General features: G+C 30.0%; 1 protein-coding gene across 1 annotated transcript; it reads right to left on the bottom strand.

Moving 5' to 3' along the window:
* Positions 1-1,077: 1,077 nt before the first annotated feature.
* Positions 1,078-7,637, bottom strand: LOC118062045 (uncharacterized). The gene is made up of 11 exons (XM_035075724.2): positions 7,526-7,637; positions 6,209-6,337; positions 6,038-6,124; positions 5,098-5,178; positions 4,224-4,688; positions 3,782-3,917; positions 3,499-3,661; positions 3,236-3,364; positions 2,054-2,248; positions 1,716-1,838; positions 1,078-1,400 (listed from the first exon to the last, which is right to left on the bottom strand). Exons 2-11 carry the CDS (start codon positions 6,312-6,314, stop codon positions 1,287-1,289), a joined length of 1,599 nt encoding a protein of 532 aa, XP_034931615.1. The 5' UTR covers positions 6,315-6,337; positions 7,526-7,637; the 3' UTR covers positions 1,078-1,286.
* Between the last annotated feature and the right edge of the window lie 5,950 nt (positions 7,638-13,587).

The following is a 13,587-nucleotide window of genomic DNA, read 5'->3' as shown; positions in this document are numbered from 1 at the left end:
GAAACGTGATGTAAATTATATTTTTAAAAGTTTTGAATTTTTATTTTATTTAATTTTTTTATATTTTTAAATTATTTTAATTTAATGATATAAAAAAATAATTTTTTTAAAAATAAAAAATTATAATTTTAATATATTTTTAAGTAAAAATATTTTAAATTATAATTATTATCACAATTTCAAACAGTCTTGAATTAAAAATGAAAATTTAAATTCAAAGTTAATTAACTTGATGAATAATTCATTATTTAGTTGATTCATTTAAAAATTTTATTTCTTTTTTTAAAAAAAAATTCTTTAAATATCTTTATTTTGAATTCACATAAATCAACTAACTCAAATCTTAAATAATAAAATAGAAAAATCTTTTTACACAAAATAGGGTGAAGTGCCCGATTTGTCCTCCAACTATCACATGATTCTCAAATTGGTACAAAAGAAAGAAAGAAAAAATAATTCTCAATTGAATCCCAATCTATCTTACATTACTCCACAAAAACCATAATTAAAATTAATGACAGGATTGAGTCCTTTTGATAATAAAGGCAAAAACTTTTATCGAGAAGGTGAATTGGGTAATGTCTACTAGCTATTTGTTTTTGTTTGGACACCCAATTGAGAATTGGATGATAGTTGGGGGATTAATATGTACTTTGCCCAAAAAATGTTAAGGTGCTTGGAGTTGTTAGTTTTAAATTGATCAACACTTCTTAGTTTGAATATTATTTTTTTTAATTTTTTTTTTTTAATTCTAATGAATACTTCGATTGAGAATTATAATCTTTAATTGCCAATTTAATGAAACTAATTGTGTTATTATAACAAAAGTTTATCAAAAACACAACTTCACTAAAGTATTTTCCATGAATTGTCATTTTTATTCCTCAATAATTTGGTTGTTCCTTTATAAACATTTAAAAGGTTTTTTTACTTGATCAAGGATATTTTTTTAATTAATTTAAGACATGTTTGGTATTGTAGTAACAATTATTTTATCAAAATACTTTTCATGTGAAAATACATCTAAATAATATATTTTTTTTTATTTTTAAAATTTTAATTTTTAACATCAATACATTAAAACAATTCAAAAATATGTTAATTTTTTTAAGAACTGTGTTTATCCAAAAATATAAACACAAAATTATTACAAGAACAATATTTATATTTTCATTATTTACTTGTGCATCACGTAATAAACATATGTCCCCTTTTCATTATTAGAGATCAAGGAGTTTCAACTCCTTCCATGATTGAACAGTGGTATATGCAGGAATATATCCATATTAGTCATCATCAATGGTCATAAGCCTCGGCAGTTGACCACGATCCACAAAATCAATTCTGTTCAATCTCAGACAGCACAACACTTGCTCCGGAAGTTCTTCTTGTTTCTGTGCCTGTTAATACAAGAAAAATGTTGACCCCAGAATGAGCTTGAGAGTACTGCTCTCGATCAAGTATATATAGCCTTAATGATTTACTATCCAGTTCCTTAATCCTCCTCTTGTGCACAGAATAAAACTTTGACAAAAACAAAAATAGGAAGCAACCTTGTAGAACCAGCTAGCTCAGGTGATAAAGGTGGGGTTAGTTCTATCTGTGCAGTGATCTTAGGTTTAGCATATGGAAACTTTAACTTGGATAGACACTGACGCCAGACGAGCTTGAATGTTCTGCAGTAAAGAATGCATGTGATAAGTTAGATTGATCACCTGGATAGTTAGACCCATATCAAGTATTCCGTTCCTCAGGCGGTCTCGAAATGATTCTAGTCCCTTTCTTGATATGTAGCTGAAGCGATGAATATCCAGATCAATCTCAAAGTAATTAGGACCCTGCATGAACAGTAGGATGGAATATTAGCATATCTCACAGTGGCAACAAAAACAGAAGAAAGAAACTAGGAAGTAATTACTGTCTGTTGTAGCAAAATATGAGAAAGAAGACCTCAAGTCTGTTATTATCCAACGAAATTTCAACAGTATAGTTCATCTTCTGCAAACTGATTTGACATTTGGCTGAACCAAAAATAATTTAATCCGTGCTTTACCTTGAAAAATTCATGCTGGGGACGAGAAAGAACTGGCTTTTCATTATAAGCATTAACAAGCTTTCTTTCAGTAGAACTCAAATTGAGATCTTCAGGATTAACCAACCCAGTCATGATCTTTAGCCTTTCTCTATATGGAACAGTTGAGTCTTTTGCAAAACCTCTGACCTTTTCCATCTCATCCTCAATCAATTTCTGTCACATTTGAAAGAAAATTTCAGTCAACCAAGACAATAGCAACCAAAGATAAGAGAACACAGAGCGTGTTGAAACCCAGGAAAACAAACTAAAACAGCATGAAGAGTATTTTCAAGAAGTCATTGGAAGTACTTATGATGAAATATTATAGTGATTTCCTCATACAATGAAATTGAGGGAAAACAGATGATTCTTCGCAATATGAATATTCTCCATTCTCGTTTTTTTTTTTCTCTCCATGATTATCACCCAAAGGCCCTACTGAACTAGAAATCACCCTTTTAATTGTCATTATGCCATGACGTTATAGGTTCCCCTTGATGTAGTAGTCCTTTGGGAGAACAGAATAATGCTACGAAAGTTGTCTGAATCCAAATGTTCGAGTGAGTGGTGGTTTCTAGATAAAATTATTTGAGGGCTTGGGATTTGGGACCTTGTTGAAGCAAAGTCAACATCTAATGCCAGTTCAATGATCTGTCCCAAAATGCTAGACAATCCACTCGATGCTGTACATCTTAATCAACAAGATACTGTACACAAAGCTCAGAATCCTGGAGTCCGTCTCAGCACCCATCAAAAAATTATTTGAAGAGCATATGATTTGGGAACCTGTTGAAGCAAAGTCAACATCTGATGACAAACATATCGTGTAGATGAAGTCTCCACTATGCTTAGTAGTGCTCTCTCGCTCTCGCTCTCTCAATTTTTGGTAATGGAAGTGGAGTTCTATTAAAAGAAAGAGATTACATCTCCTTAACCCTAAACACAGCAAACTACAAACTTCTCCTTGATTTGTTCTGCATCAAGTTGGCATCTGCAACATCATGGGACATAAGAAGCCAAAATAAACATAACACTTGCACTGAAAGGTTAGCTTCTTACAGTAAACCTTAAAAGCGAGTATAAGTTGAGCACCTTATGATATATATATATCGCTGAAATAAAGCATGCTGGTGAAAAAAACACAATTTAAAACGGAGTTACCTTGATATTGTCTTGATATTGGGAAGAAATGTCTTTCTCCAAGTTTTCAGAAACCTTGAAGTACAGCACAAGACTCATCCCTTCCCCATTAGTATCACCAAGGAACATTGCAGCAGGATAGGTTGGCATCTGCGAAGCATCAAGAAGGTTCAATATAACATGAGAAACTGCTGACTTTCCAAGTCAACAAAATTATAATAGCTATTTTCGCAGGACACAGAGGATACATTGAGCAATTACCATGATTTATCAGAAACATATACCTGAATATTTACTATTAACAGAGGAGGGAGTTTCCCATCTGATTTTAAGTTTGGAAGATCAAGTTGTTGAGCTATGTGATTTATCTTTCTTGGGCAGACGAATACATCAACACCAATTGGAGTGTATGGACTGTGAATTGGAGCAGGGCACTTCTGCTTATCTCTGCATTGTAAATCATTCCAAATTATATCATTGCCTATCACAGAACAAAGTATAGAATAACTACTAGTAATAATAGCTTGACCACCAAATAAGGACGATTCAAGTAAGTCGATGGCATACTTGAAATAGGTCAGACCACGAAGTTTGAAATTTGAGGGTGGAATCTCAGACCAACATCCTGCAGTTGGCTTCTCTCCCGTGGCACGTGGAATAATAAATCCTGCTTTAGGACGGTACAAGAATCTTTTTGATGGACCTGAATACATATATATCAACAAGTAATACGTTCTATGTCAGCAATCCATGTACTTACAAGCACATAAACTTGAATGTCTAGCGAAGTTACCCATTTGCATGTAACATGAATAAAGTGAAAAGTCCAAAATTGAGGCTCAATACTGTACTAAAAGAAATATAGACTGAGAGAAAACTCATGCAACCTTAAGTTATATTCGGATAATAAAATTAGACAACGAGAGAAGTGGTGCTTGAAAATCATGGAAATACACGTTGATAAAGAAATGTGGAATTGCAGTTGTGCAACAAAAACTTGAGTACTTACAGTGTTCACTAGCTTCTTCCCCAATATCACCTGATTTCCTCTTAAAAGAAAGCCTAAAAACTGCTAGCTTCCCTTTTGGAGCTGAAGCAGATAAAATCTTGTCATTGAAACTTACAGAAGGAACCAATCGAGATCGACCTGACTTCAAGTTATTCTCCTGAGAGTCACGTCTATCATCTTTTAGACCTTTGAAGCTTCCGTAGGAATTATTTAATAATTTCTTCCTCCGAATTTCATCAGCTTTACTAAAATGTGAAAGATCATAACCCTGAGCACTAATAACTGCAAATCCTTTGGATTCCTTGTATTCATCTTTTCCTGCTTTTGATCCATCTATTTTCATATAACTTTCATGGTATTCTTCATATTTATAACTGCCATCCACAAAACATGAAGAGCTTTCATATTGAAGCACTTGTCCGCTTGAGATGTTCCCAGTTGTAGAACCCACTGATGAAAAGCGGTCTGCAATAAAATATATATATATATATATATATATATATATATATATATATATATAGTGTACACTAGTGAACAATCATTTCACATTAAAATCAACAACTGGAGTTACTTTACCACATACTCTACATGTTAAACCGCAACTGATGAAGGGAGACATGGCAGGAAATTTTTCAATATAAAGTATCTATAAATACATTTAGCTAGGGTGTTTCGACATATTACCACTATGTCCAGAAGAAATCAGTACAAGGTAGATTTTATCTCAGTTTTATATGTTGAGATTAAATGAAAAAACATGATGGGGGCTTTTGATTGAGATCACTTCATCATTAATAAAAACACCCTTGTTTATCTTCATTAAATGAGGGTACCATTTCATGAAAGTAGTTAAAGAGATATCAGCACTCACTACCTCCAAGCACACTGCAGAATTCATCATCAGAATCTGACTCCAGAATACTGACTGTATCAAACCATGGTTCCTCTTGGATTACTGCAAACAAAAGCTCTTAAAAGTCAATTGCCATGTTCTTAAGCAGTTAGAAGAGTATGTACAGGTGTCTGTGGACCCTGTTGGGACTACAGAGGCAACAATAAAGGTTGTAATGATCTTATATAATGGTCTGAAAGATTGTTCCACTGGGTTAAACATTCAGAACAAGAAAGAATAGATGGTAAAATTGGTAAGTTTTAATGTATCATAAACATCAATAATCAATGGACCCCTTAAAAAAAAAACATAACGATTACGCAAAGACTCTATATTTTGAGAAACAAATACAATAATTTCGCATTAATAAATGCAGAAGAGCTTCCATCTCACGCTCACTTCAAATTTTGAGATGGATACCAATCCAGACTGGTAAATACACATGCATTCCAGCAACCAGAACATGCATATCAAAACCGAAAGGAATGACACTAAATCAAGAGCTAATTTTCACATTTGCTCTTGCTGCATTAAAATAAGAATTCCTAATATTTCACCTGGCACCAGGTGCCCAAAATTTAAATATTCAAAATTAAACAAGGTGTATATCAGCAGGATGATCAATTTGAACGAGGATGAAAGGGAATCATCCATAAGTTTGAAGAATAGCCAAAACAGAACAATAAGGAACAGTTTTTGGACTATCAATCCTTAAAATCTTCTGTGAATTTCGATGGGCATATGCATGCGTAATGAACTTCAGCTGCTTCCATTTTAAGCATATAACTTACGAAGAAAAGATAGGAAGTCATTGCAAAATCACACTGTTTTATAAGAAATTGGCCAAGAATTCCATTTCTTCATAAAAAATGTCTACCAAATTGGTCAAAGCATTGAAACACAATGAGATGGAAAAAAGTACCGTCAGAGTCCACTTGACTGAGGTGCCATTGCAACTGGGTGAGATGGAATGTCGAATTGGAGACTCCAGATTTTCTGCACCTGGTAGCTGCACCATTCTCAAAATTCATGTGAACAAATTGACTAACAGTAAAATCTTTCACACATCTGGCATCGCTAATCCTTTTCTTACCTCCATCCTGGACAGTATTGGATATCTTCACTAGATGTCTGCCCTTGCGATGGCGCCTTTTATGTAATTTAATCTTTTTTGGTGGTGTTGATACGCAGCTGCCCATTCTAGCTACCTAATTACACAATCCTGCCAGTAGCAAAAACTATTCACAAGAGATTCGAGCCCATAAACAGGAACTTGAAGACTAATCTGATGTTTGAAAACACATGCTTGCCAAAAAATGTAAAAGAACAAAATCTAAAATTAGATCAAATAAATGACTTATTAAGACAATCATATTCCCTACAATTTCTTAACTAGGTAGTGCTGATTATCCAGTCACAGTGCTAGCACACTCAACAGTCTTCTAGCAACTCAACGTACAGTATGTGAACATATGTAAACAAGCATATACAATCAAATTTGTTGAGAGATGAAGGAGTCAGGCTGCGGCAAAAACTGCTATGTTTAAAAAGGGAGATTGTGTAATTAAGTATAATTCTACTAATTAGTTCAGCAAAACTCTAGAGAAAATTATTTGTGCAACCATTATGATCACAATTCACAAAATATTCTGCAAGCAATAATCTCAGACCAGCCTCCTAAATAACCTAGCGTCCAAGCATCAAATCTCAAGTCGAGCAGGTGATTAGCAACTGCAAGACAGAATTAAATAAAAAGATGGATAAAATAATCTGACCCATGTCCTAAGAACTTCCAACCATGTAAGAAAGAAAAGGATCTTTTCACTTTCAAAGAAGCACTTGTTTCAGTTTCAAATCAGAAACTGCAATGCGAGAGCTGAAGTAAATGTAAGAAAAAGATGGCAAGGGGTCCCCATCAAATAAGGTAAAAGAAGACAAAACAGGTACAACACCAGAAGAAAACATATCGAAGGAAAATCATGGAAAGGTTGACGTTTGACGTGATAACGTGAAATGGAAATGCATACACACGAAAATAGATAAAGAAGATACACGGAAAAGTGAATGATAAGAATATATATTATCATTAAAATCCAAATGAATATGATCACAAGGAAATAAAAAAAAAAAAAAAAAAGATTTAACCCCTAATCCAGAATTAAATTTTCAAATTTCCCGCAAATAAACATTAAAAAAAAAAAAAGACAGAAAATCATTGTAATACAGTAAAGGGAAAAAGAAAATCCCTTTGCAGATGAATGATCATTTCGAACAAAACCCAGATTAGAAAAATCCAGGTAAATCACAATGCCATGCATCGTACATAGAAAAAAATCTTTTTTAAAGAAAAACATGTCATCATTCAACGAAACAGAGATCATGATGATGATGATAGTAGAACATTACCAACCTGTATATAAAAGATTAAGCCTCGGTTTTGCAGAAAGAATCGATCTCCCTCACCACTCTGACCACGAACCGGAAGACGAAGAGAAAGGAGGGGAGGGAGGTTCCAAGGAATGGCGCGGGTGATGGAGGTAGGTTGGTCCGACGATGTCGGATCCGGGTCGAAAATGTCAACAAAACCACCACTCCTCTTTTACTTCCTCTCTTTATAGATAACAATTATCTATAAAAAAAAAAAAAAAAAAAAAACCTTACAAAACAAAAGAAAAGGAAAGGAAAAGGTTAGGATTGAGTTGTTCCATTACTGATAAATAGGTTATTTTTAGCGGTTTTTTTTCAAAAAAAATAAAAAAGGTTATTGCATTCAGCGCTAACATAATGCAACTGTCTATGAATAAGGTCTCCTGTCCTTCCTTCCCTTTATTTATGCCCTAAATTCGCTGGTTACAGACAGAGACAGAGCGAGAGAAAGAGAGAGTCTTGTGATTTTCCGTTACTTGTTTTTTGTCTGATCTGTTTTCAGCCTTACACGTCACGTTACCTTAGATCATGTCCTTTTTCTTTTATAAGATAAGCATTTTCCTTTTTCTGGTAATTAAGAATCAGTCCCTGCTTTATATATTTATGAACATATCAGTCTCCAATCTCTTAAATTTGGCTGATTTTTTCCCTTTACATTCCTTGGACTAAACAATTTCGTCCCCATCAGCTCAGTTTGCCAGAGTACTGAATTTATTAAAATCGCTCTTGTCAATGAAATGCTATGATACTATTATATGATTCATTTATATTAGAAAACAAAAGAGTAGATGAGACATCTTTATTATGTTACTTTGTTAATCGAAAAGGGGTTGATATTAGCAAAATCTTAAGAACGGGACTAATTTGTTAGTTTATATATATATTGAGACTATTTGTAAAATATGCCTATTTCCTTCAATGTTGTAGCTTTGGTGCTGTAGTTAAAGAGTAGATACTCTGCAAAATGCGAATAGTTAGAAACGACCACCAACAAAATCTGGAAAAACAAAAGAATAGATTTAATGATATTTTAATTTAAAAATATATTAAATAAATATTTTTATTTTTTTAAAATTTATTTTTAACATCAATAAAATTTCTAATTTGTGAATAGAAATCAATATTTTTGTTTTGCTTTCATGACAACATCATAATTTAACAACATCATAGTTTTAATTCATTGATTACGTTTTATTATAATGTATTAAAAATTATCTACTAAAATACAGTAGTAGTATTTAAATATTTTTTTATATTAAAAAATTTAATTTAAGTTGCGCCAACAGCATGGGTAAATAATCTAGTAGTATTTTCTAAGTATACAAAAAGTGGTGCGTAATCATGATTCCATTTAGAAAAGTGAAGAGCTAAGTGAAGAGGACAAAGGCTATAATGGGGAAAGCATTATGGCTGCAAGTAGGCCCATTCAACACAGGCCTAGCATGTCCAGGCTCATAAGGGCCACACTACCATATCACAAAGTTGGTCCAGTAAAGCCAATACCATGGTTTTTTTTGTTTCGTTTCTTTTCTTTTATATTTGGTTATAGAAATGGACTGTATCATATCTCGTCAACCGTTGTGAAGTGGATTAATTTTTTTATATATATATAATAAAATATTCAAATGCTATTAATGTATTTTTAAAAAATAAATTCAGAAAATTGCTATGATATAAACTAGTTAAGAACTAATAAAAATATAGTTTGACTTAAGAAAAATTAAAAATAATATTTTTTTTAATATTAAAATGATTAACATATTTGATCGACTCGAATCAATTTAGGTTAACTTGTTAGATCTATTATCTACTGATAACCCAATAAAAATAAATAAACATATAAAAAATATTATTAAATTTAATTTTCAGTCAATTTATAATAAAAACATTCACAATTCATAGTAATTCCTGCTACAAAAATACCTTTTCCTTTTAATTATAGTTAATCAAGAGTAGTTACATTGCAACTCCAATACTCCACTTAGAGGGTGTTTGGGAGTGTGGTAGCGGTTGCCTTTTCAAATAGCTTTTCGTGCCGAAAAAGTATGTCAATAATGTTTTTTTATTTTTTAAAAATTATTTTTGATATCAGCACATCAAAACAATTCAGAAAATACAAACCGCGCTTAATTAATACAAGTTTCTGGCCAAATTTTAGGTTACCTTATGTGACTAAAAGTTGCTGTCAGTCTCCATCTAGATAGACTCAAACTCAAGAATTAAGCAAGTTGTTAGACAATCTTTTCCCAGCAAAAATTGTTGGTAAAGCAACAAAATACCATAATTGCATAATTGAAATAGAAGATCTAATCCTATACTATATGATATCATTTCCCTCAAATAAAACATGAAACAAAATCTAATCAGTTTTTTTCTCCAAGATTTAAAATTAAAATTAAAAATTAAAAATAATAAAAGTAAACAATTACCAATGACTATGCATATTTTTTTGAAGTGGATGTGTGATGGGGGGCATGTGGCTAAAGAATTCACGGATCCACTTGACATGCATGGAAGAGCAAACATGTACCGCTGCTTTAATGGGTCATGGTTTTTAAATTTTAATTCCAAGGCATTTAAAGTTTTGTTTGTTAATATTTACTTTTTAAATAATTTTTATGTGTGTTAAAATATATATATTCAAATAATATTATATATATAATTTATTTTTAATATTATAACATTAAAATAATTTTGAAAACAATAAAATCATATTAATTTAAAGTAAAAAGAAAATAAAAAAAATTTAAAATTTTTTAAATATATTTTTAAAACGTAAAAAAAAAAAAAAAGACCTCGCAAATCATACCAATTCCTAAAAGCTAAATAAAGTCCCGTATTGCTATAAAAAGTCAAAAGGCCATTTGAAACCTTTTTTTATGTCAAGATTCACTATGGATATCCAATTTCATGATTCGGATCTCCATAACCGCCCAATATTGCCATAGAGAATTTAGCTTTTCAAGTTATCCTTTCCTTTTATTTCAACTTTGATTTAAAATTGTGTGATATTTTTATTTCAAGTTTTAATCCATGATTGACTAGGAACAAACTATTTAAATTCTTGTTTTAGGATTTTGAAGTTCAATTTATCAATCTTTGATTTGTCAGAGCCATGAGTAGTATGATAGTTTATTTGCTATATCATTTTCATGTAGTTATACTACTATATAGTTGTCCATGTGCTGTCTTGGGTAGTTTTCTGTAATATTAATAAAACTCGGCCTATTTCAATGAATCAATATAGTGATCTCCCTGGTTTGACCTCTAAACAAGATAGTCCATTGAATATTCGACTTTTTATAAAAAAAAATTTGAAAGAAAAATGTTTATTTAATATTTTTTATTAAAAAATTATTTGAAAGTGATGATATTTTTGAATTGATCTAGATAAAATTAAGTTAACTCTCCCAACTAATTAATCTTAAATCATGGGTTTGGATGGGTTTAATAATATTATCTCTTAAAAATATATAGTTTTAGTTATATTGATGATAAAAAATATAAATATTTGCATGAAACACAATGAATAAAAGTATAGAGCATAAATGTATTTTTTCATTGAAATTTATCTTTTTTTTGATTAAAGTCTTTTTTTTTTTTACAACAAAAATGATTTTGTTTTATAACAAACATAACTCATTAAATAAAAAGCAAACAACAATCAAGAAAAACTTTTAAACTAAATAGGGAAAATTGTTATATTTAAAAAAACTAATTATCTTATTAATCCATTTCTTTTTTATTTTGATGAAAACATGTTTTCTTTATGAGAAGTACTTTTTAAGTAAAAACTTATCATGATCATGGATGCAAGTTTCAATTAAAAAAATAATAAATTAATCATCTTCTCAGCAATTATATGAAAAATATCAGAATAAATTTTTAAAAAAATTATATAAGATATCTACAATAAAAAAAAATAACAAATAGACATTGTTATTGTTATTTAGAAAATTATCTTAAAAACTTTGCATATCATGCTAATATGTTTTATGAATAAAAAGGCCAACAACAAATAAATTAAAAGTTTTTTAAAAAATTTCATAATTTGAAAATAAGTATGAAAAAATGCGTTCTTTTTACTTTAGACTCATTTATTTGTTAATGCATTTGTTTATTTTTTCAACAAAAATCTTATTTTTTTTATCCGCAAGCATTATTTTTTTTTAAATAGGAAATCTACCATGATGCTATTTTTTTTTTAATTTTAAAATAATATTTTATATGTGATTGCGTGAAAAACTCAAATAATGTGATAGCAGCATGTCAAAAATATATTAATAAATAAATAAATAAGCAATTTATTTCACCAAACAACTTAGTTTTTTAAGCAACCCAAAGGGGACGTCAAGTTCTAGCTCCACAACAACTACAACAATGAAAGACCATGTTGCCTTTTGTTTTGTAATTGTAATATTAGCATTTATCTCTCATAATCCTCCATATATAAAAGGAAAAAAAAGAATAAAAAAATTAATATTATTATAGCAAACATTACTTTATTAATCATATTTTTGTATTTTTAGGATATTCAAATTGAGTGCATTGACATAAAGAATAACAGATGACTATGATGAATATAAACTCCTTGTTGGAAAGGATTTTTTTAGAGCGTGTTTGGCAGTGTGGTAGCGGTTGCTTTTCAAATAGCTTTTCGTGCCGAAATACATGCCAAATGATGTTTTTTCATTTTTTAAAAATCATTTTTGAAATCAGCACATCAAAACGATTCCAAAAAAAGTACACCGTAACTTAATTTTAGTAAAAAAAAATAATTAAAATTGTACCAAAAACGCAGTTACAAACGCAAAAACAAACGCTTCCTTAATGGTGGAAAACATTTGATCCCAAGGTTAGGGATGGATTTTAGATCTCAAGATTCATGAAGTTTGTGCATTTCATGTCTTTCTATGCTCCACGGCAAGAGTTTTTGGGTATTACAATTGAAGTAATCAAATTTTGGTTTCAGGATTTCTTCGTGCTTGTGTCGAGCAATAAATTACTTTAGTTTTTAATAGTATTAAGGTTATAATAAGGACTTTTGCAAACTTCTTATGTATTTTAATTTTGAAAATGATTTTTGTTGTGTAACTAAATTTTAACACTAATAGGCATAAATATTTTAAGTCTTATAATCATGTAGTAATATCATTGTATAATTAACACCTTTTATTTTAAATAGAGAAATGTTTTGTTCATTTTTTTACTACTCTCTTAAATTCTAGTCATACCGATAATATGGAATAATAAAAGTGTCATAATGATTACGATGGAATATGAAAATAATCTAGAATAATTAAATTGAATATTTGAGTTGTGTTAATTGTGAATGATGAAGGATGTTTACATTCGGAAAACTCTGTTAAAATTTTGGTATAATTAAAATGTCAAGTTAAGATTTGACTTATTGAAATTAATAATAATAATTAAAATTCATTGGTTTAACGTTGAATCATGGTAGACAAAAATCGATAATGAGAAATTAAAAGTTAAGGATGATGAACCCACATCCATATTTGTTAGTTTTTTCAAAATACATAAAATATAGCGAAAAACACTAATCGTTTTTTTTTTTTTTAAAAAAAAAATTAGGAGTCTCAAAAATCATATTAGATAATATATGGTCCTTTAAAATTTGTGTGAAGATTATCTAAAGAACAATTATTCTTTTTAGTCTAGATGAACAAGGTTATTACAAGAATAAGTCAAATCTAATTATTCGATCGTTAATAATAATCCACACACAAATTATCAAATCAAAAATCTTTTAAAACCATTTTAAAGAGATAAGAATTATATCTTGAGTGCTATCTCTTTCTTTTCTTATTTGCTTATTTGTATATGTGTATTTGATGTGTAAATAGTGCATAACATGTAGAGAGAAATATGAGACATAACATTTTATTTATAGAAAAAAAATATGATAGCCCTATTAATGAAAAAATTCATTTTACCCCCTAAAAAATATAATATATATTATTTCATAATAGTTCTAGAAATTTATACAATTAAGTCTCTACTTGATTTTTTCAAGTTTAGAAT

The sequence above is a fragment of the Populus alba genome, chromosome 17, assembly GCF_005239225.2.
Source record: "Populus alba chromosome 17, ASM523922v2, whole genome shotgun sequence".
Classification (NCBI taxonomy): Eukaryota; Viridiplantae; Streptophyta; class Magnoliopsida; order Malpighiales; family Salicaceae; genus Populus; species Populus alba.
This window is presented reverse-complemented; position numbering and strand designations above follow the sequence as displayed.

Coding starts and splice junctions, on each gene's coding strand:
- LOC118062045 (XM_035075724.2), bottom strand. CDS start 6,314: ATGGGCAGCTGCGTATCAACACCACCAAAAAAGATTAAATTACATAAA. Junction 5,179..6,037: donor CAGTCAAGTGGACTCTGACG/GTACTTTTTTCC, acceptor TTTTGTTTGCAG/TAATCCAAGAGGAACCATGG. Junction 1,839..2,053: donor CCCAGCATGAATTTTTCAAG/GTAAAGCACGGA, acceptor CTGTTCATGCAG/GGTCCTAATTACTTTGAGAT.